General features: G+C 40.8%; 1 protein-coding gene across 2 annotated transcripts in view; it reads right to left on the reverse strand.

Moving 5' to 3' along the window:
- Positions 1 to 924: 924 nt before the first annotated feature.
- Cc2d2a (coiled-coil and C2 domain containing 2A) overlaps positions 925 to 24,307 on the reverse strand; it is a 69,193-nt gene continuing 45,810 nt past the window's right edge. For both annotated transcript variants that reach the window (XM_032916005.1, XM_032916004.1), the window contains 13 exons: positions 23,458 to 23,563; positions 21,710 to 21,819; positions 20,534 to 20,630; positions 19,913 to 20,011; positions 18,080 to 18,256; positions 14,600 to 14,803; positions 12,179 to 12,268; positions 10,341 to 10,454; positions 8,764 to 8,898; positions 8,051 to 8,173; positions 5,065 to 5,123; positions 2,425 to 2,602; positions 925 to 1,231 (listed from right to left, as the gene is read on the reverse strand). In XM_032916005.1, the coding sequence (XP_032771896.1) occupies positions 1,043 to 1,231; positions 2,425 to 2,602; positions 5,065 to 5,123; positions 8,051 to 8,173; positions 8,764 to 8,898; positions 10,341 to 10,454; positions 12,179 to 12,268; positions 14,600 to 14,803; positions 18,080 to 18,256; positions 19,913 to 20,011; positions 20,534 to 20,630; positions 21,710 to 21,819; positions 23,458 to 23,563 (1,681 nt within the window). In that variant the 3' untranslated portion in view covers positions 925 to 1,042. The remainder of the gene's footprint in view (positions 1,232 to 2,424; positions 2,603 to 5,064; positions 5,124 to 8,050; positions 8,174 to 8,763; positions 8,899 to 10,340; positions 10,455 to 12,178; positions 12,269 to 14,599; positions 14,804 to 18,079; positions 18,257 to 19,912; positions 20,012 to 20,533; positions 20,631 to 21,709; positions 21,820 to 23,457; positions 23,564 to 24,307) is intronic.

Below are 24,307 nucleotides of genomic sequence, written 5' to 3' on the forward strand. Positions count from 1 at the left end.
GATTTGTTCTTTCTCTGCCTTCTGAGCAGCTTGTCTCTTTGCACAGCAGAGGCTCCCAGCACCTCCAAACTCAGACTCTCTGCAGCAACCCAGAACACAAGAAATGGAGCAGGCCTGAAGTTAATAGGAAAGAAGAAAGGGCTTTGGACTCCTTCCAAAGTAATATGGATCAGATACGATGGGGAAGACCCTCTGAAGATCTTGCCTTCAGGCAGAAAAGAATTCTCCCTCCCACCCTGCTGTGTGTGTGTTTGCTTGTGCAGGGAAGAGTGGGGTGTTGATATTCTATGCACCTAATTTGGAGTTGTACTAAAAACCAGTAAAGAGTTGCAGTAACAACCTTGTAGAAGCTTTACCTTCGTGACCTAATTGTCTCTACAAAACTTTTTTTTTTTTTTTTTTTTGGTTTTTTTTTCAGAGCTGGGGACCAACAGGGCCTTGCGCTTCCTAGGTAAGCGCTCTACCACTGAGCTAAATCCCAGCCCCGTCTCTACAAAACTCTTTATCTTGAAATACTTCATACTAGGGATGAGAGACTTGGTTTGAGTTTCAAGGAGCAAAGGTGTGAAGGACATAGCCACACCTTAGTTGTTTTCTTTTTGAAATCCCTTTTGACACATAAATACAGTTCTTTGCTCACCCCAGCATTGTATTGTTTTCAAGACTCTGAGAGTAAATGCTTGCCTTGTTTTTTATAAAGTACCATTAATTTTATGAGATCACCAGCATTTACAATATTTGATGCCACAGAATTGCTCTTTGTTACCCTGGACAAGTTATAAAGAGTTAATGTACTAGATCTTGGAGTCATCATTCTGCTGGACAGAAGGAAGTGAAGGGTACTCCAGACAAACAGGTGCAAAAGTTGGGAGGCTAGTGCTCATAGACAGTCTGGTAGTGTCACGAGGAGACAGACTAAAACAGTTTTGTACAAATAATATTTTATTTCATAACTTCAAAATAATATTTTCTCTTGATTCCATTATAATTTAAAATGTATATTCCAATACTCTTCAGGTGATATAAAAAGCACATTGAAAAATTACCTGTTACGTACAAGGGAAGCAACATAGATCCAAACAGACAAAACGTTTTTGGGATAAGGGTGGATATATACAGCTAAAGCAAACTCAACATTAGGAAGGTCAATGTTATGGACTCCAGTGCTATACACAGCTTCGATCAAAGGCTTCACTTCCGAATAAGGCATGTGAAGAGGAAATCCAGAGAACTGAGGAGAAAGAACATATTTGTACTGATGAGTAAAGTTTGAAGAAAAATAATTTTTTCTTGTGTAAATTACATAATATTAATATTAAACCTTTAGGATAATGAGGTAATTTGTTTCTGTTTACTATGTTAACAAAAAAATGAAGATTTTTTTTTCATTACTAGCATATTAATAGTAGGCCCAGTCATTCATTGCTCTCATCTCTCTTAGCCCTTAGTACACACATGGCCCATGTACTCCCACAGACAGGGAGAGCTAGCCAGTGCATTCCACCCCAGACACAAAAATGAGTTTACAGGTCTGGGCATGTAGTGTGAGTCTCTGGATACTTGACATGGATAGACACAGATGACTTGCTTTGGGCAGTGTGGGCAAATATGTTATGGACTTGTTCTAGCATTTGTCTTTATGAATGAAGTCTGCCTCATGATGTTACCACATGGAGGTCAGAGTGGGAAGACTTGCAGAGAACTGGAACACTGCTCAAGTTTACTATGACAACGGAACACATTTTGATGATTAGTTGTTGATTGCATTTTCTCAGTGATCCATTTCGGCCTTCATGTTTATTGTAATGCAGTAGTTATGAAATTCCCTTTTTTATTACTTAGTTATAGTACATGACATATAGGAAGAACCAACAGGTAATAGACAGCATACATGGTTTATTAGTGAGAACCTTTAATGAAAAATCAATCATTATAAGATCATACCCTTAAGTCAGGTGGTGGTGGCCCATGCCTTTAATGCCAGCACTCAGGAGATATAAGCAGGGGGATCTTTGTTAGTTCAAGGACAGCCTGATTTACAGAGTTCCAGGGCATTCCACCCCAGACACAAAAATTAGTCAGAGCCACACAGAGAAATCCTGTCTTGAAAAACAAAAACAAAACAAATCATACCCTCAAAACTTAACCAAAAGTGTTTTCACTTTTGTGTATAGTTTAATGCTTTAGCCAGGTGTTTTTTACGTATTAGAGTAGGATACCTTTCATAGAAAGTGTTGTTTCTCATAGGGTTTTATTGGGTTTTAAAATGCTTTGCTGCATTTCTTTTTCGGTGTATGTTACCCTACCTCACATATATGCTTCATGAGTCTGTGTAGGTAGTTTAATTCCCCCAAATTATTACTGGGTAGCTTCCAGTTTGAAGATGAGAAAAACCATTGGTCATTTTGTCGCACATGTGCTTACCCTGTAGTCTCCCAGCTGCTTCAGCAGCTCTGCCCTGTGGTCATCTTCTATATCTTCTCCTTGACTTCTTTCCAGCAGAGGCAAGAAGTGGCGCAGGGTGGAGGTACAGTATCTGTTCCATCGGGTCAGGTGGCGTGGCCTCCAGTCCATGATCTTTTCTTTTAGTATTTTTTCAATCCTATTCATAAAAAACAAAAACCTTTTGTTGTTGTTGTTTAACATTTCCCATGTTGAAACTGTAAGATTTGTTTGCAGTATCGGGTTCCAGTGAATGCCTGACTGTTATTTCTTGGGTGGTGGTTTTTCTAGGCCATTAGCTACTTATGGGTGATCCTTATTCTCAAAAATTATATGCATTCCAACAAGAGATCAGCATAGACAGGATAAACAGGAATACAATGCTTAGGATGACACAGGGCTATCTAAATTGAATACATTCTGTAAGACATTTATCTAAAACATTTTATCTTCCTATTATTCATTGGTAATACAATAAGCAGGTAAATCAGGCCCAGGCATAAGTTTTTTTTTTTTTGGGGGGGGGAGGAAAGGGTTTATTCAGCTTACACTTCCATGTTGCTGTTCATCACCAAAGGAAGTCAGGACTGGAACTTAAGCAGGTCAGGAAGCAGGAGCTGATGCAGAGGCCATGAAGGGGTATTTCTTACTGGCTTGCTTCCCCTGGTTTGCTCAGCTTGCTTTCTTATAGAACCCAAAACTACCAGTCCAGGGATGGCACCACCCACACTGTGCTGAGTCCTCCCCCTTGATCACTAGTTGAGAAAATGTTTTACAGCTGGGTCTCATGGAGGCATTTCCTCAACTGAGGCTCCTTTTCCTGTGATAACTCCAGCTTGAGTCAAGTTGACACACAAAACCAGTCAGTACAATTGACCCCTTGTCAACTTGACACACAACCACATCACTATTAAACCTCACTTTATTATTCATCCCCAAGGTCTAAATAACTTTAAGAGTCCCACAGTCTTTACATTTTAAAATTTCAGTCCCATTAAATATCCAATCTCTTTTAAAATTCAAAGTCTTTTTTTCAATTCAAAGTCTCTTAACTGTGGGCTCCACTAAAATACTTTCTTCCTTCAAGAGGGAAAAAATATCAGGGCACAGTCACAATCAAAAGCAAAATCAAACTCTAACATTCCATCCAGTGTCTGGGATCCACCCACAATCTTCTAGGCTCCTCCAAGAGCTTGGGTCACTTCTCCAGCTCTACCGTTTGTAGCATACACCTTGTCTTCTAGGTTCCAGTAGGCATAAGGTTTTTATTATGTTGGGAATCCTAAGTAGCTACAAAGCTTTTAATACCTTGTACCAACATTTGTAACTGAGTTACTTATTTTTAATAGTTTTTAAAAATTGCCTTTAAAATGCCAATTATAGCATTGGGTTAATAGGCTATGAAGTGTAAACAAAGAATGAGAGAAATTTACCATTTGCTAAGCCATTATTAGCCACAGTGCTAATTGTCTCATACATTTTGAATGATATCCAACAATAATGCTTTGTTGTAGGGGATATTACAGTTTTACAGATGAGACAGTTTACAGTAGGATAAATAACTTGACCAAGGCAAGGACAGTAGCATTCAAGTTAGACGCTGCTTATTCTAAAACCTCTTGGCCATCTTGAGCACAGGCTGAGGGATCTCATTGCTCAGAGGCCATAGCTTCACTTTCTTAGCATTGAATACGTAATCATTGGGCTGTACGATGGACTGAGTGAAAAATCATGGGTGGACTGTCAGACTCTTTAAAAATGACGGAATCAATGAATCCATCAGTTAGTATGCTGAAGCCATTAGATGAGACTCGGGATTGTAAGTAGGTTGGTTCCTCCTGAGCAGCAGTTCTTAATCCATGGGTTGTGACCCCTTTAGGGATTGACTAATGCTTTGACAGGTCACCTAAGAACACTGGGAAACATTTGCATTATGATTCATAACAGCAAAGTTACTGTTATGAAATAACAATGAAAATTTTATGGTTGGGGGTCACTTCAATACGTGAAAATGTATGAAAGGGTCGCAGCTTTAGGAAGGCTGAGAACCACTGCTCTAGATGGAGGTCTCACACAAAGGCTTTATGGAGAAATTGGGAATAAATTGGTGTTCCTAGTAGTAATGTCTCAAATATGTCTTTAATCTTGTATAATTTGACAAACCATTCTTCACACAATATGGTTCAAAGGGGTAAAGCACAGATGTTGAAACCGGAATGGTCTGTTTGGTGTGGGAAGCCCACTTTAACACTTCACAAGCATGTGGACCACTGTGAACCTCAGTTCCCATGTTTGTGAAATGGAGAGTAAGGTCAATTTACAGCATTGATGGGACAACAAAAACTCAGCTTTAACCAGCCTTCTCTATGGGTTAGCTTCACAAACTAGATGAAGTCCTACATGTTACTAATGTCCACCCCTGTGTGTCATACAACATGTTTATGCTGACTTCCTTCATGGGGTCTAAGCCACGGGGTTTAGACATCACATCTGTACTTCTGTCTGCAGATATAAAGTCTTAACTACCCTAATCATTTCATATTGATCCAAGCTGAGAGTCTAAAGTTTGTTACTGTGCTTCTAGTGATGAGTAAGCCTGTGGACTTATGGGTATTTTATTACCTGTCTTGTAGTTCTGCAGCAGCTGCTTTGTCTGTGTGTTGATAAATTAGCTCTTCAGGCTATAAGAGAGAAAGTTAAGTAAACACCTACATTTAATTTGAATAGGCATTCCTTCTATTGTTAAATTTATCTTAAATTCCACAGAGGTCAGAAAAAGCCCTTAGTGTTGTTGTTATAGATGATTGCTGGAACTGAACTAAGTCCTCTGCAAAAGGAGCAGAATTAACCTGTGAGTTATTATTTCTCTCCCCCCTTTTTAAGTACTAAAATTTGAGGCTGAATAAGAAAATACAGTCTAAGATGCCAAGGAATGTAGAACCAGTGGTAAAGGAAGTGTCATAAATTACAGTGCTCTGTTACTCCTCAGTTGCAGGTCCCTTAACTTTTGCCACACGAGTAATGATGAACCGAAGTTCTATTCAGATCATCTTTGATTCAGTTGATGTTGAGAATGCACTGTTGCCGAGCACATCACAGGCAGTGGGCATCACTACATGGCCACAAACAAACCCGTCTGGTTCACAGTGTAGTAAGTGAAGACAACGTGACCCAATGCATTGGGTCTCAGAGTTATTCTACAGAATTGTATTCTTAGGACATCCACGCGTTTTTCCTTGTTTTCTAAATTTTAGATTTATTTTTATATACATAAAATCTTTTTCTCCCTTTGCATTGTATTAGTGCTAATAACACACTTTTACAGAGCTAAGATTCATTAAGGCAATCATTTGACTACTGCAAAGTATTCTGTCATGTAGTATAATATGGCCCCTGTTGTTCCAATCCTTATGATCGCAGATCTAATTCCTGTGAAAACTCATATATACCACCTTGTCACAGGTGAGAATTTATCCTGGGCAGTGTAAAACTGGTTTGAAAGGTTTGTGCCTGGAGAAAATTTCCTGAACAAAACACCAATGGCTTATACTCTAAGATCAAGAATGGACAAATGGGATCTCATAAAACTGAAAAGCTTCTGTAAGGCAAAGGACACTGTGGTTAGGACAAAATGGCAACCAACAGATTGGGAAAAGATCTTTACCAATCCTACAACAAATATAGGGCTTATATCCAAAATATACAAAGAACTCAAGAAGTTAAGACCGCAGGGAGACAAATAACCCTATTAAAAAATGGAGTTCAGAGCTAAACAAAGAATTCACAGCTGAGGAATGCTGAATGGCTGAGAAACACCTAAAGAAATGTTCAACATCTTTAGTCATAAGGGAAATGCAAATCAAAACAACCCTGAGATTTCACCTCACACCAGTCAGAATGGCTAAGATCAAAAACTCAGGTAACAGCAAATGCTGGTGATGATGCGGAGAAAGAGGAACACTCCTCCATTGTTGGTGGGATTGCAGACTGGTACAACCATTCTGGAAATCAGTCTGGAGGTTCCTCAAAAAATTGGACATTGAATTACCTGAGGACCCAGCTATACATCTCTTGGGCATATACCCAAAAGATGCCCCAACATATAACAAAGACACATGCTCCACTATGTTCATAGCAGCCTTATTTATAATAGCCAGAAGCTGGAAAGAACCCAGATGCCCTTCAACAGAGGAATGGATACAGAAAATGTGGTACATCTACACAATGCAATATTACTCAGCTATCAAAAACAATGACTTTATGAAATTCATAGGCAAATGGAGGGAACTGGAAAATATCATCCTGAGTGAGGTAACCCAATCCCAGAAAAACACACATGGTATGCACTCATTGATAAGTGGCTATTAGTCCAAATGCTTGAATTACCCTAGATGCACAGAACACATGAAACTCAAGACAGATGATCAAAATGCGAATGCTTCACTCCTCCTTCAAAAGGGGAACAAGAATACCCTTGACAGGGAATAGGGAGGCAATGATTAAAACAGAGGCAGAAGGAACACCCATTCAGAGCCTGCCCCACATGTGGCCCATACATATACAGCCACCCAATTAGACAAGATGGATGAAGCAAAGAAGTATAGGCCGACAGGACCCGGATGTAGATCTTTCCTGAGAGACACAGCCAGAATACAGCAAATACATAGGCAAATGCCAGCAGCAAACCACTGAACTGAGAACGGGACCCCCGTTGAAGGAATCAGAGAAAGGACTGAAAGAGCTTGAAGGGGCTCGAGACCCCATATGAACAACAATGCCAACCAACCAGAGCTTCCAGGGACTAAGCCACTACCCAAAGACTATACATGGACTGACCCTAGGCTCCAGCCTCATAGGTAGCAAGAATAGCCTAGTAAGAGCACCAGTGGAAGGGGAAGCCCTTGGTCCTGCTAAGATTGAACCCCCAGTGAACGTGATTGTTGGGGGGAGAGCCGTAATGGGAAGAGGATGGGGAGGGGAACACCCATATAGAAGGGGAGGAGGAAGGGTTAGGGGGATGTTTGCCCCGGAAACCGGGAAAGGGAATAACAATCAAAATGTAAATAAGAAATACTCAAGTTAATTAAGAAAAAATAAACAAACAAACAAGTAAATAAATTAAAAAAAAAAAGAAAGGTTCGTGCCATGGTAAAAAGCTATTTTATATCACAAACTCAGTTTTTTGTGTGTCCACCCAAACATGTTTAATAAATAATATCCATGCTTACAAATTGGAATCTACTTGTCAGACTATGAAATTAATCTTATGAATGGGTTGGACCTGTAGTTTGATTTCATCTTTAGCACTTAAGAAATTAATTTAGTGACTTAATATTATACAAGTTTAGCTGTATTTTTATGATTCTGTTTAAGTCATATAGTTCCTATATTAAAACTTCCAAATATGTCTAAAATGTTTTTCATATTTGTGAATGTATGTTTCTTCACGTAAATTCATCTCATTAGAAAACTAATATTTTATATTTTATATAAATTTAGTAAATTACATAACTAGGAGTAGAATTGAGGGCCAACAAATATGTAGTTACTTTGTATAAAGATTTCATATCTTTTTTTCCACATTTGGGTATTAGTAGAATATTTATACCTGAACACTGGACAGGCCAGGATATGGAAGGCTTCGTGAAAAAAAAGACTTCCATAGTTTGGGCTTTGTGACATCAAAATTTATTCTTAATGGCGAATCATGGTGTTGAATATTAAACCAAATCTAAAAAAAAGTACATTAGGATATATGTTAGCAGATATGTACACAGATGTGTGTCTATGATATAGGGAGAGATAGTGATCAAGCAAAGATTCACACAGGCTACAGTTTTCCATTAAATTTTAAGTTTCTATGAATTTTACAATCAGTTATATATCTTGGTTGTCCCCCCCATACACACACACACGCACACACACACACACACACACACACACACACACACACACATTGGACTTTTTTAAAAGTGAAACCCAATCTTCTCTGGTGAGCAGTTTGCTTTGACAGAAGGAACTGGGCATTGTAAGCTCTGTTGTGGGCAAGACAGAGCCAGGATAGAAATTGGATCCTCTGAATCTAAATACTTTAGTTCTTTTTTTTTTTTTTTAATTTCTGTACTCTTCTTCAGGTGACTAATTAAACCAAGTTTAATTTAGGACTAATCAAAGTGGGCACTTCTACCAATTCTGCCAACTTATATTTATATAACTATTCATTTAAATACTCATGTAAACAGTCTTTACCTATGTAAAATATGTAAATAAATTGGTCAACCTAAAAAATAATCATATTTAAGAGGAAATGGTAATACTCACATTATCAGGACCAATTAAACAGCCCACACTTTTCAAGGGGCAGAATGCATCAAATTGTCCGTAACAATGTCCACTGCAGGGATTCCATATTAAATAGTAATTTTTCTCCCAAGTTAGCACATAGGCAGTTGGACCCTGAAAATAAATAGCTATTAAAATATTTTTCAGTTAATTATAAAACAAGTTTATAGTAGTTTGTAGAATTCTTTTAAAAAATGATTGTTTTGTGTGTGTGTGCGTGTGTGTTTGTGTGTACACACGCACATGCTTGCCTATGCTTACTTTTTTGCGTGTTTCTTGCGTGAGGAGTTATAGGAGCGCAATAGACCTCCTAGAACATGATCTATAGGCTGTGAGGTCTACAATATGGGTGCTGAGAACTGAACTTGGGTCTTCTGTGAGAGCAGTAAGTATTCTTAACTGCAGATCTATCTCTCCAGCTCCCAGATCAACTCCATTTAGAAACTTCTGCTTTCTAAATTTGATGGCTAATGGATTTAGCAGAAATATGTTTTTAAAATCTTGGATTTGATACTAGTATACTGCAGTTATAGTATTGTGTTACCCAATCAGTATGTTTGAAGGCTTGCTGAAGAACTCTTGTTAGTGGGATTCTTTCCAGGGCCAGTAAAGTTGCCATTTGAATATTCAGAAGGCTGCTTATGCCAAAATACTTCCTTAGTTCCTAATAAAGTGATTTACCTTTGATACACATAGGTATATAACACATAGATACATAACACATAGGTACATAAACACATAGATTTAGAACCAAGCTGTTGAGATGAAGGAGTTTTACTTCCTACTTGGAATAGTCATATTTTGTGAATTCTTTTTTTTTTTTTTCAGTGAGCATCATGTATTGCTGATGCATGATTTCACCTGGTGTCACACACAGCCTTGGAGTTAGGACAGAATTTGCTGAGGGCCATAAAAGCTAGAACAGAGGCCCATGCCTTTTTTGCCTTGTCTTGTATTAGGTGGTAACTCAAGGGATATGAACCTCAAGGCTTCTAGAGCATCGTGGCGTCTTTCAGGGACCATTTCAGAAGAGCTGCTACATCACGTGAACATTTAATCTTGGATCCGGAATCACTCATTGTGCCCCAGCTGTTAGTATTTGCAGTGGGGTAGGGGATACGCTGAGAGTCACCAAGTTTGTACACTAATAACATTGACACAGTAGCAGAACAGAGCTGCCAACGTCCCTTCTAATGTGTTTAACTGGTGTGTTCGCCACTTCCTCCCAAATGAGCAGCAGTGAAAGAAAAAGGGTAAATGGAGAGAATTCCCTATGCCCCATTAGTGTGATATTGCCAAGGGACTGAGACTGAGAGAGCACTGATGAAGTAGGGTGCATCAGATAGGGGTTGTCATGGTACAGTGTTCAGGTTTGCCAAAATAGTCTGAGGCAGAGAGCCCTGAGTATGCTGTTAATGGGTACCACCACTCCATGTTGAGTCTCTGCTCTGGCACTTCCATAGCAATTCAAAGTACGGTCCTGAAAACACCCTGCCCATGAAAAGCATCTAGATAGATAGCCACAGTCTTGTTAATAGCACCCTAACTGGCCGTACCTCAGGAATCGCGTTGCCCATCACCAGCCATGTCTTCTTACCCAGGAACAGAAAGTAATTGCATAGCAGTACTGCGTGCTCTTCTTCGTCCCCTGCCAGGAGATCAAGGAATTGCTGTAATAAAGAAAAAAACAAAACAACAAGAAAAACGTTACATCGACTGTTTCATTCTAGATCGACCGTGCAGGATTTTATTTGCTTTGTGGTTCAGAGTGGTCTGACACTTGATATGTAGTCCAGGCTGGCCCTGAACTGGCAATCATCTTACCTCAGTCTCCTTCCCTCAAGTACTGGGATTAAAGGCATGCATGTCCCATCACATTAGGATCTCAAGCAAAATGTAATGTTGAGATTAGTGCCTTAAAGTATCAGACATTTTTCAATCTTCTAATTTTGTTAATATTCTGATTCTTTAGTGGACATCATGTTTTCTTTAACATTGATGCTGATGAATGAATATCTAGAATCAGTAGAGTGTAGTGGATAGAAACAGTAGCTTTCCATGTTCTCACTTTAATGTGTATCTGAGTGTTAAACATTTTCTCATTGTTTTCTCAGTGCATTACATTGCTCGATTATCCCAGAGCAGTGTTTTGAGGGCCGTACTCTTCTTATCCAGCCTTGTAGATGAGGTGGAGGCGAAGATGAGGTAATAACACCTCTGAGGTGGGCACCTAGTCCAGCCCTGCTCTTCTGTTATTTTCGTCTTTATTTTCATGTATCCTCTGGAGAAAGAGATCCCTCCTGGCTCTAAAATCCGTATGTCTGAAAACGTCTCGACTTATGTTGCCAAAATGCAACTGGGAGCAAAAAAGTTAAAGGTATGCTTAGGACATTTCACCAAAGAAAATGTATATGTTAAATTTTATGGAGACATCAGACAACTTGAAATCCAGAATCATATTAAACACCTGTGGTGCTATAGGTTTGTTCTGCCTTGTATCACCTTGTGATCCATGATTTAGTCCAGTGTATGTGGTAGTGACTAAGAAATATACACTGAATATATTTGACATGGTATACCTTAGGAAGCCCCACAGATTGAGAAATTTCTTCATGTAGCATGAGATTTAGACTGTTTCTAATCAAAGTTTTGATATTATTAATGCAGTATTAGGACAGTACAGAATTAAGATAGATGAAATGTTATTCTCATTCTCTGTGTGAATAATACTTCAAAACAATACTTTTGGGAGGCAGTGGGAGGTTGCTGAGGATCAACCTTTATCCTTGCACCTCTAGGCAAGCATTTACTACTGAATTATATCCCCAGCCCTATTTTCTTTTTTTTTTTAATTAATCAATTTATTTTTACACTCCAGATTTTATTCCCCTCCTGGTCCACCCTCTGACTGTTCCACATCCCATACCTCTTCCCCACCACTCTTGATGGTTAGGTTCATCTTCCCTGACTGAACCCAGACCTGGGAGTCCTCTGCTGTATATGTGATGGGGCCTCATCTCAGCTGGTATATGCTGGCTGGTGGGTGGTCCAGTGCCTGAGAGATCTTGGGGGTCCAGGTTAATTGAGACTGCTGGTTCTCCTACAGGGTTGCCCTCCTTAGCTTCCTCCAGCTTTTCCCAAATTCAACCAGAGGGGTCAGCAGCTTCTGTTCATTGGTTGGGTGCACATATCTGCATCTGACTCTATTTTCTTTAGCTTCTGAAGTTTGACAGAATCGAACCAGGAAGAAAATCATTTCAGAATTTAGCTCATCCTGCTAACAGATGGGCAAGTAGGTTTTTATAATAACTCGTGAAGGATGCAGTTGAAGATTATGCAAGCCATTCACTAATGTGCAGTTAAGGCAGTGAAGCAGCGAGGGAGGAAGACTCACATCGGATGTGCTCCACAGGTCACAGACTCCAGCAAACGAAACGCTGTCAGGCAAGAAAGGGATCAAGGACACATACCGGGCTACCAGCTCCTGTGTAAAGAAAATTAACTTTACAGATAACTTCCAGAAAATAGAAAGCTGGCTACCAGCTCCTGTGTAAAGAAAATTAACTTTACAGATAACTTTCAGGAAATAGAAAGCTGGCTACCAGCTCCTGTGTAAAGAAAATTAACTTTACAGATAACTTCCAGGAAATAGAAAGCTTCATCGCTACTCAATTTCTTAAAAGAAGTTTCATGTATGTGTGAAGCATGAAACTGGTTTTCACAAGGTGCTTACATTAATATCTTCATCTCCTCCTAAAGCCATGCAGAAGGTTATCTGTATAGTCTTACAACGAGGCTGGCCCTGTCCCTTTGAAATGTCCTTATCTCCCTCATTTCTTTTCTCATCTGTATTTCCTTGGTTTTTGACGCACAAGACTCTTTGTTCTGTACTTTTCTTAGTCTATCCCTGAAAGCAGCCACTCCTCCATGGAACACTGGCTCATTTTAGGAGGGGACAAAATATTGGAGTCAAACTTGGTCACACTTTTTTCATCTGTCAGGGGATAATTATATGTTATTGCCTTTCCATGTTTATACTTCTATGAATTTCGTTTTAAGAATTTGGATATTTGGGGTCCAGTGAGATGGCTCAGCCGGTATGCACACTTGCTGTTTGAGGTTAATGGCCTAAGTTTGAGTTTTGGAACACATGCATGGGGGGTTTCAATGAAAATGGCTCTCATAGTCATATATTTGAGCACTTGGTCCCTGTATACAAAGGATTAAAGCTGTGTTACTGGGGGCAGGCTTGAGATTTCAAAATACCTGTGTCATTCCCAGTGCATGTGTGCGCTCGCGCGCACTCTCTCTCTCTCTCCCTTCTTCTCTCCCTCTCTCTCCCTCTCCCCTTCCCCCTCTTTCCCTCTCTCTTTCTCCCTCTCTCCCTCTCTCCCCTCTCTCCCCTCTCCCTCTCTCCCTCTCTCCCTCTCTCCCTCTCCCTGCTTCCTAGTTTTGGACCAGGATGTGAGCTCCCAGCTATTCCTTCAGCAGGTCTACATTCTACCATCATGGACTATAACCTTCTGAACCCATAACCCCCCAAACTCTTTAGAAGTTGTCTTGATCATATTTTACCATAGCAACATAAAAGTAACTAAGTCAGAAGTTGGTATTAGGAATTGGGCTATTGTGTTACACATCTGCCCATGTGGATTTTTAGACAGATGTAGAAGACTTTGAGACTTTGAACTAGAAAAAGTGCTTGACTACTGTAAGCAGAGTTTAATGGGTCATCCTACCAGGATCTTGAAAGACAGTAATGTTGAGAGCTATGTGAACTGTGGAGTCCCAATTCAAGAGGTTTCAGAAGAGAACAATATTAGAAACTGGGTTAGATAACATTTTGGGTGTTTTATCTCTTTAACACGTCTGCTTTATCTCCATGATTTGTTTGCTCTGTCCCTCAGCCTTGAGGCTCATCAATACCCAGACCTAGTCATGAGTTAATAGACAACCTGAGATCAAACACTATTTCAGGTTATCACTCTAGTGTACTCTGCTTTCTTCTTTTTGATTTCTTTTCTCTTCGTTCTATCGTAGCCATAACTTTAATAATGTTTGAAATATTCTAAACAGTCTTCCTGGGAGAAGTTCATGCATATTTACAATACCAAGCAGAACAAAAACCGCTGTTGTGGGCACTAAGGATGCTGCTCAGTGGTAGAGCAATGCCCAAGGCCTGGAATCAACCAGCAAATCACAAGTCCTATTAGTTTCCTATAGAAATTAACTATATATAGTGAAGTCGTATCTATATCTATTTGTCTATATGCCTATATCTATCTATATCATTCTCACCATATTAAAAACTTAGAAACAGTTGCTCCCTTTACTATACATAGCCTCACAACAGTTATGGGTTCACTTAAAATTGGCTTAACATATATATGGCTCATAGTCATTCATGTATGGTGAATTTTACGGTGGGTATGGAGTTTTGAAGCCAGTGAATGGTTCGTGTCTATTTAGTGTCTTAGTGTGAGTTCACGTTAGGAACGCTTATAGCGTTAAGTAGAATACTGAGTAGTTATTTTGGTATAGCCTAACGCATACCAAATTTGATTTTGAAAGTTTTCTATGTTAATTTTTCAGTACCTAATATAAAACCTAATATAAAATATAAAAAAGGATATATAGTAAGCACTCAGTTATCTATGGAAAGAACGAACCAAGGATTCTCATCATCTTTGGCACTTTCAGATTCCCCAAATAAAAGAAATCCTCACTGCGGTAAAACATTTTGAATCATTTTGACAGTATGTTGAAATTTTAAATCCTTTTTTGTAACTGCACTGACTGGCCATGGCAGACTCACCGCGGTTGCCTGTGGGTTGTTGGGGTAGACGTTAAGAAGCTCCTGAGGAGGGTTTAAAGGCTTGAGGTAACGCGTAATAAAAACTGTTTTTCCGTTCATGTCAGTCACTGTTGTGAGGCATTGACGCTGGGGGAATTTTAAGGCACATTCAGCTTGAAATTTCTCTGTTGCTTGAAGTAATTTCTCATCTTCCTGGGTGTCAAACTTCAAAAAGAAATACTTCATGGGGGTATATATGATTACAGGAGACAAAACATTCAGATTTCATAGACACTATGTACTGAATTTGTGGTTTGGGAAGTATGATTAAATGATTCTTAATAAAGTCATTTTTCTTGGTATTTCTGTAGCTTTATTTAATTGTATTGATAATTTAAGAATCAAAATAATACTTAAATACTAATTTATATTCAGTAAGACCGAAAGAAAGTAGTGAATTGACAAGCCTTATGAAAATTATTAGATTAATAAAACAAACAAAAAAGCCTATACAAGTTAAAGGCTGAAGTACTGATCTGCTTGCTGAGTACACGCAACAGAGTTTTCTGTGTGCTCTGAGTCCGTCCTCTGCAGGGGGAGAGCGTTCAGAATCCCATGTCAAAGGGAACGGGTACAGATGCCTGGGGTGGAACTGTCAAGTCAGACATTGTTGTGATTTTAGAAAAACAGAAAATTATGGAGCAATAAATGATTGAATTTATACTTTTCCTTTAAATTGGTTTCTTAAATTTGTCGTTTACTCACTTATGTAATCATTTGAAAAATATTTCCCAAGAGTCTAAAAGATTCCAGACACTCTGGATTAAGGAGTAAGAAAATCTTAAGGACCTTGTAGAGAGGAAGAAAGATAACCAACCAACAGCCGAGGAGTTTGAGCAGATTCTACAGGACACTATGGGGAGACCTAGGCGGATGCAGGGGAAGCAGCTGCAGGTACTGACCCAAGCAAGAGATCCTGAGCCAGTGCAGCTGTTGGCCTGTCTGGCTGAGAAAAGTGTGGCAGAAAATGTCTCAGCTTCTTGGAGTCAAATGCTCTTCTGCATCTTGAAGGGAGGGGCAGTATTTGACCTTTTGCTTCCTGTACCTGGCACCTAATATACACATGCTGGCACCTAGTCACTATCAAGTCATTAATATGCATTTAGGACACCAGCACCTAAGGAGAAGTGTGCTGTTTGTGATGTGAGACGTTTCATGGAAAGGCCAAATATTACAAGAATTTGAGTTGTTTATTCTGAAGCAAATCTCGACGGAATTAACAAACTCAGGTTTATTCAGAATGCATGTAGCAGATTCTTAGCTGGTTCAGTTCCTTGACCTGTCAGTTAATGAGACATTTGCAGAAAACAGAATATGTTCGTCCTACCATGGAATAGTCAATTGTGACGACCTTCAACTGACTAGAGATACCCGTTAGCTCTGCACTGCTTCTCTAAGAAACAGTTCTGGCAAGTGAAGCCGAGCTCCCCAAATGCAGAAAACGTTCAGACAGTCAGTGAAGTCACTTGCAGACAAAGGGAAATAGTAAATGGGCCAAAAGGCATTTCTCCTTCTCTACTCGAGATTGTACCCAGTGCCTTGCACATGCTACACACATGGCTGGATTTCTTTATGGCATCACAGGCATCTACAGTTCATGGCCAAGGGATCACACATACACTGGCACCCAGCACTTGTCCCCTGGAGGCAGTAAACAAAAGCAGCTAGTGAAAGCGTTGGCTGATGGATTATAAAAGAAGATGCTCGGTACCTTCTTAAGCATGCCACTCATCTACCATAGGCAATAAGAAAGAAATGACAGAAAAACAGTATTACAACCAGCTTTGAAGGCTTCTAACCAAAACATCTACAGTCAGGGATGTTAAAGTAAGTACTTTATGGTTGCTACTGACTTACAAAACTTTTGCTCTAGTAAATACTTTAAAAAAAATCATTTGAAGGTGGAGGGACGGTTCTAATTTGCCATCTTAAAAAGTTGCTGTTAGTGGGAAACCATTTCTAGGCTCTGGTCCCTAGTATTTCAGGGTAAGCCTCTCTTTCTTTAACAGCCTGTGGGGGACATCGCAGGTGGGCCTTTCTACTTCTCCATCTATAGGATATCATATCTTGGCTGTCATATGAAAGGACAATGGAAAATGCTGCATACAGCCACAGGGGCGGAGAAATGTCACCAAAGGCAGCAACAGGTTGTCAGGCTAAGTTTGAAGTCAGAATTCTGTCTTTGGTCTGAGAGCATTTGTGTGTGTGTGTGAACATGCTTGTGGTTTTTCTCCTGAGCTCACACCTAGAGACAGACATTCAGAGTATTTCACTTTCTGAAAATAATCTGACATGGATCCATCCTGCTTTCTTGGGAAGCTCAGTGTTAGCAATGAAGCCGAGGATCTGAGATTAGATTTTTAGTACACTTGTGTTTTCCCAAACTTTTCCTTTCCTGAACAGGCCTTGCTGGTGAGCACTAGTCCTACTATTTCCCTCTGCAATACTAGAAAAACAGCAAAACAGAGGTGAGCTCAGTTATCCATCTCCTCTTCAGACTTAATGACAGTTGGAAACCCAGGTTTCACACGGTAAGTTACAACACAGTAACCTTAAAGTTAAGTTTACACAGGATGTAATGTAAGCATGGTAGACTTTGTTATGGTTTTGAGACAGGTTCTCACTTACGTAGACCAGGCTGGCCTCAAACTCAGAGATCTGTTTGCATCTGCTCCTAATCTCTCCTGGGATTAAAAGTGTGCACCTATTACACAATAGACTTTTCATCTCCTTTTGTAGGCCATCCTTCCTCTAGTGCCTAAAGAATGCCTGTTACATCTTGGATACCCAGTAAGATGTGTGAATGCGTACAATGGAGAGTTAAACGTTAACGTCTGCGGGATGCTGCGTACGTGGCTCTAGATAAATCCAGACTCATTTCCCCAGCTTTAAGTTGGAGAACCAGTGCTCAGGAAAGAGCAAAGACTTCAAACAGTGATGCTGCCTGAAAGTTCTACGAGCTTTTCTGGAGCTGTTTAAGACACATACATTTTTTCATAAGGCACCTTGTGATCTGAAGGTCACCTGACTTTATGATCGTGTGAACTGATTGGATGCATAGTACAGCCAGGGACCCAAGGTCAAAGACGGAAAACTTTCCTTGCATGCTTGCCAGTAAATGTCAAATAGTAATCTGATTTTCTAATTGTCATACTTCATTTTATTCACATGGAAAACATTGTTCTAAAAGCAGGACATGTTTACATTTGTCTGGCTTTCCTGTAAGCTGGGGTTGCTGACTGCCTTAACGACTCGATGGTGAAGAGCAAATGCACGTGTGTCTGTCCCTTCCTCACCTCAGGTCCTAGCCGAAAGTGTAACGAATGGAGATTGCAGTAGGAGAACTTCTGTGGATACACTTCAGTCAAAGTGGATAAAAGCCTGGCAAGCATCCCTTAGGCTTCAGCATCCCCCGTGGCTTTCCAGATGGTACCCCATTACCTTTTCTCGAATTGGCTCCCCAGGAACCAGTTGAGGCTCAATAGTAATAAACAGGGTGATGTAGGAGCCTTCACTCAGGCTTCGGGCAGAGTCGAAGGCTCGTTCCATGATAATGTTGCGCTCCTTACTATAGCCCAGGAGAACTGGAGGAATGTCTATTTTAAATGTGCCATCAATCTGTGAAGAAAACATGGCTTGGTAAGTACTGTTGTGATTTTTTTTTTGTTACAGAAGTTCAAAGGGAAGGGCCATTTCTCATGATCTAATGCATCAGATAAACACTAAGCTCCATCCAGGCTAGAACTTCTAAGTTCTCAACAGAAAGGGCTGTATACTTCCTTGACTGCTTTTCTTTGTTTGCTATGGAGTGCACTGGTTAGGAAAGGTTCCTGGATTCAAATCTTGTCTTAAACTTCAAGTGCTTCAGCTGCCTCATTTGTAAGAAGAAGAAGAAAAACAAAAACAAAAACAAACAAAAAACAAAAAAAACCCCAGGACCTAATTTGTAGAGCTGTTGTGGGCAGGGACTGAGCTAAGAGATGAAGGCACTGAGAACAGTATTGTGTGTGGCGCATGCTCCCTGGCGGGCAGCCTTCCCTTTCTGATTTCCCAGCTTTCCTTCTCTGCCTTCCAGAATCTTAACTACGTTTCACGGCTTAGGTCTAATGTCATCTCAGGATTACTTTGCTAACTCTCTGTCCTCATATGTAGCTTGTTTCTTTCACTAATGTTTTAGCATATTCTGCTTGACTTCAGTAGTGTGTATTTGCCACAGTGTAGATGATTGCTCTGCAAAAAGGACTTTTGTTTTAGCTCCTCTGTTTCATCTCTCTGTGCTTTATAGCTGTGTTTTTAACTGTAAGTATATATGCCTCCAGAGGTGAATTCCTGCAGGATGAGCTGTAAGAGTGTGGGTGCTGCCCCCACATGCAAAGGAGGCAGACACATCAGGGCGTTAAGAGGAAGGATTTTTAAATAACCTCCAAACCTGAGATTCAAGTGTCAACCATTACAGGCAGCTTCACTTGTAAGATGCTGTGCTCTTTAATTTATTTCTTTTAAAGTCTATTAGAAGAGGGACTATAATGCTCACAGCAAGCGTATCACTGCACATCCTGTATACCTGTAGACTGTCCCATTGGCTAAGATTGCAGTTCCAGCTTATGCTTGATAGCCAAACTGAGCCTCTTAGAGTAGCGGTTAGTTTGGGTCTCCAGGTGGAGACCCTGTGGTCCAGATAGCACCTGGTGTATGTCATTATCACAGCAGCACATAATTTCCTACTGCAATAGATTTAATGCTGGGACACCAAGAAATTCCAGAATCTTCAGCTGTCTCAGTAGACTTACAAAGGCATGAAAGAATTGCCAACCTCATGGAATCCTTAAGCTGAACCATATGCCTGCAGAGGGTGTCATTGTCAAGCATGCCTGTGTTAATGATTTTTTTCATGCTTTAAATAGTACACACTTTCAGAAATATCAATAGGGTGCCTGTGACAAACTGGGCTGTCAACCGCCCTGTTTTTTGCATCCATCCACTTCACTTGTGTCATCTGTGACAGTTTCTCACTTTGTCCCACATTCTTCATTTCTGTGTTGATGTTTTAAAGACTCTGAGATTCACATTGTCACATCTTAGCTGATAAGGCAAAGGAACAGGGGTGTTGGACATATACACCATGCAACAGTGATGCGAGGTCAATAATTTGATGTGGTGATCTTCATTTGTCCAAGCTCTGTGCACATACATTTTCACAGCTTTGAGAATTTAACAGTAAGGATAGCTAGAGGTGTTTCCTAGTCTCATCTAATTCCGACTTTAGTTACTTACCCTCGCTTGGAAATAGATAGTGCTAAATGGGATTTTCACACATCCTAACCAGTGTCTCTCAATACGGGTGTGGATCCCACTTCCTCTTTCACGATCATCCTAAAGGAAGCATGAGAAGTACTAATTATTTAAGCACTTCAGACATTTATGTCAGTAACGGTGTGCATGTGAACAGCTATGGATAGGTGCTCTTGACCATGCTATGCATATGGACACCAGAACTCAATGCCAATATATTTCCTACTTGTTTCGCCACCTTTGAGACAGGATCTCCCATTGAATGGGAGATTGTTATTTCTGCTAGACCAGTGGAGTCTGGGCAAGCCCTAGGATTCCTCTACCTTCAAGTAGGGGTACAACATCCCACTCAGCTTTTATGTGTGTGCTAGGATTCCAAACTTATGCTTGGCAGTGGGCACTTTGCTTATTGAATCTTTCTCCCAGGCCCCATAATTAATTTGCCAGTAGGAAAGTGGCAGGGTTTTCCCTAACCCTGGAAGAGGAAATACTCTGCAGACACAATCGCCAATGCTTTCCCCCTATACTCAGGACCTAAACAGTGGTAGGAGATCTGAATATACGTGCAGAGTTCAGATGACTCCCTTACAACTAGAAACTCACCTCTAGGATATCATACAGCACTTCATCAAAGATGTTAATGTACACATCATCCTTTACCGACTGTAAGCTGGCTGTGCTGTAGTCCCCATTCGGGGCCCTGTGACCACACATGAAGAGACCATGAAAACAGGCAAAACAGATGCTATGAATGCTCAATGTTAATGCTTCCAAAATGCCGAGTCGGAGCACATGCAGTCCTTTGATCCCAAGGAGCTCTTACACAAGGGCATAAATACATCTTTTAAGTATACACTCCAATGGGACTGGATCTGAACTTTGGGCACTGTAGATACAAATCCTATACTGGCTTGTACTGGTAAATACTGTATTCCCTAAACTCCATGCTAAGTCTTACAAGGATCTTAGCTGCCAGGGCCTGAGATAGCTCTGTGGAAGGTACAAGGTCTCCAGCCAACTTTCTAAGTACCTGCTAGTCATGAACATCCTGCTAGACTATGACTGAAGAAATGGCACCTGCTACTCCTCACTCTCCTGCACGAAGTCAAACAATACAAGGGTGAGAGAATTCTTTCCTGGACCGTGGTCACCAAGGCCCAGCTATGCCTGTTAAACATGTCCCTCCATAGCAGGGCTAGAGACTGGAGTATCACAGAGACAGACAATCCTCATCTGATCTTCCTGTGCTTGCTTTGTTCATGATGGTAGTGACCATGCCTTCTTTTAATTACTTCTAAATTCTATCCTAATTTGTCTTTCATTCTAGGATCTCTCACATGGGACACAGACTACACGTAACATCTACCACTGAAGCCTTTAAACCATCTTTCCTGTAAGGGTTTTAATTTCTTCTTCATGAAAGTTGAGGGTTAATTTAGGTCATTTTGGGTAATAAACTAGTAAAAGCCTTTGGCTGTAAGTAGTCAGAGACTGGAGAGAAGTAGATTGTTCCAAAAGGGAGTGCGATTTTACAGTGAGTCTTACTATGTAGCTCTGACTGGCCTGGCACTTGCTGGAGAGACCAGGATGCTCTTGTACGTACAGAAATACACCTGCCTCCACTTCAGGATGTTGGGGCTAAAGGCATGCACCACCGCACCCATCAACTTCACTCCGCTGACCCACAGAGAGAGGCTGTCTCTGGCTCCATTTTCCCCACCATGACACTTTGTTCTGATTCAGCCACTCCAGCTCCTTACGGAGGAGAGTTCCACTTACCTGAATGGAAGTTCAAGTTCTTCATTCCAGCTGGGATTTGGACCTTCAGCTGTAGTTGTATGGCAAATTGTTCTTTGAAAAGAGACCTCTACAAAGGGCCGGACTAAGACCTGAAAGTCAAAAGCAAACCCATGTCTGTACTGATAAGTCATTTTGTTCTTGACAGAAGGAGCTATGATTATCAAATATGTGAACATTTTCTATCTCAGGCAAAGTAGTACATGCTTATTAAGTAGTATTTTTTCAGAAGAAAACGAAACAGGACCCTGTTCAGGAGTTTATAGGTAAATTTTTAATAGTGAAATGAAGAAAAGGGAGATTTCTTCAATGTAGTCACACTGGGAAGAAGAAAGATTTAGTTACCACCTCCCAGGTCATCTTTGGAATCTTTTTAAGATTTATTGTTATTTTATCTAACACACCAGAAGAGGGCATCAGATCTCATTACAGATGGTTGTGAGCCCCCATGTGGTTGCTGGGAATTGAACTCAGGACCTCTGGAATAGCAGTCAGTGCTATTAACTGCTGAGCCATCTCTCCAGCCCCTCTTTGGAATCTTGAGGTGAGGGCAGGGTTAAAATAGAAAACAAGACATACATACAACTAAACAGAACTGGCCAAGGCCTGGTTCACTGGCCAAGACTGGCTGAGTCCCAGATCTCTTCCACAAGGATATTTGACAAAATTGTACATCTTTTCCAGGAGACAGGTTTCTCCTTTTATGTCCCTAGGGCTTCTGCCACTCAATCAGACCAAGCTGCCCCAAACTCATTATGAAGCTGAAGATGACCTTGAAGTTTGTGTGTGTGTGTGTGTGTATGTATATGTATATATATGTATATATATATACACATGTGTGTGTGTGTGTGAGTGTGTGTGTGTGTGTGTGTGTGTGTGTGTGTACATCTCCCATAAAGAACCATTAATCTCCCTCATCTGGTAAAACAAGTATTTACAGAAAGCCACACTGCCCCCGCATTCCTGGAATTTGATCCTCTTGTGACTGGATCCCATCCCCTCTCCTACATTTCCTTTGTGATTCTTTCAAAACTAGCCAATTGTGAAAGACTGAGAGGCGAGAAGACACAGTCACCACCTGTGTAAGTACAAAGACCAGGTGGATTTCTTGCCTCTGTGCTCCCAGCCTCTTTGGGGTTCTGGTGCACCCATTTTGCAAAAGGATTATTGCTTTGCTGAACTGTTTTCAAATTGTGTGTGGGTTTTTTGTTTGTTTGTTTTATCTTTTTTGTGCTGTACCAAGATTATTCTTTGTTCCAAACATTTGGAGGCAGGATTTTTATCATGTAACACTGACTAGCTTTGAACTCCTTTTGTAGACCAGGCTGGCCATGAAACAAGATCCGCCTCTGGAGTGCTAGGACTTTAAAGGCATGTGCAACAATGCCTAGTACCCAGCAGAGGCCAGAAGAGGGCATCATGTCCCTGAGACTTGTCGTTACAGGTGGTTGTGAGTTTTGAGGAGGGGATAGGGCCTCTGTAGGAAGTCATAGGTGCTTAACTGCGAGCTGTCTCTCTAGCTTCTGACCTGGAACTTCTGATCCTTTTGTTCTACCTCCCAAGTGCCAGGATCTTAGACAGTTTACTCAATGCCAAGGATCTAATGCAGGGCCTCATGAATGCTAAACAAGGACTACAGCAACTGAGCAATATCCAAGGCCCGTATAAAGGTGATTCTTAAAGACATACAGAGCAGGATCTAAAGCAAAAACCCAGCCTTGTTCTCTCACCTGGCTGAGGGGATAGTCAGCGTTGTGTAGTGGGCTGTGTGTGCTGGGAGAAGCAGTTTGCTTTTCACTGAAAGTTCTTGAAGATCTTGATGGCTGCTGGAACTTGCTAGGAGGGAAACCGGAAGAAAGCAGGAAATGACAAAGAACGTTCATCTACTGAGCTAGTTTAAAGATGTGTGGTGCTGGTAACTGTCAGAGGGGCCAGCTACCGTGACTTTAAGCTTGTTGACATCTAAGTACATGCTGGTCCAATTACCAAGGCCTTCCCCAACTTCCCTTCCCAGGCCTTCGTGTCTCTCTGAGAGCAGAGGAAAGGATATCTTTCCCTCTCTTCCACTCTCAAAGGCGTCTGAGTCTTGTGAACCCCAGTCCCTCCTGGCAGCAGAATCCTGACTCGATCTCATGATGGTTCTCTTCCACTGTATCAATAGATGTTCTGTAACAGGATGAAGAATAGTAAAGAAAAAGGCAGGAGCTGAAGAGATGCTGGCAAGTCAGAGCACGAATGAGAATCTGAGTTTGGATCTCAGTGCCCATATAAAACGCTAGGCATGACTGCGCATGCACTTGTAACTCTGGCACTATGGGAGGTGGAGACAGTAAGAGAAAGGAGGGATACTTGGCCACCAACCTAGTTCCAAGTTTAGTGGGCAACCCTATCTCAGATGATTAAGGCAGACAATGATAGAGCAGGATATCTGACAACCTCCTCTGGCCTCTGAACACAAGCATAGAAGTGCACGCAGCCATATGTACATGTGTGCATACACCACACATTCATATACATGCACAAAATGGAAAAAGAAAAATAGGACAAAATAGTGGGGTGAGAGGACAGGGAGATGGAGAA

This window comes from Rattus rattus, chromosome 11 (genome assembly GCF_011064425.1).
Source record: "Rattus rattus isolate New Zealand chromosome 11, Rrattus_CSIRO_v1, whole genome shotgun sequence".
NCBI lineage: Eukaryota > Metazoa > Chordata > Mammalia > Rodentia > Muridae > Rattus > Rattus rattus.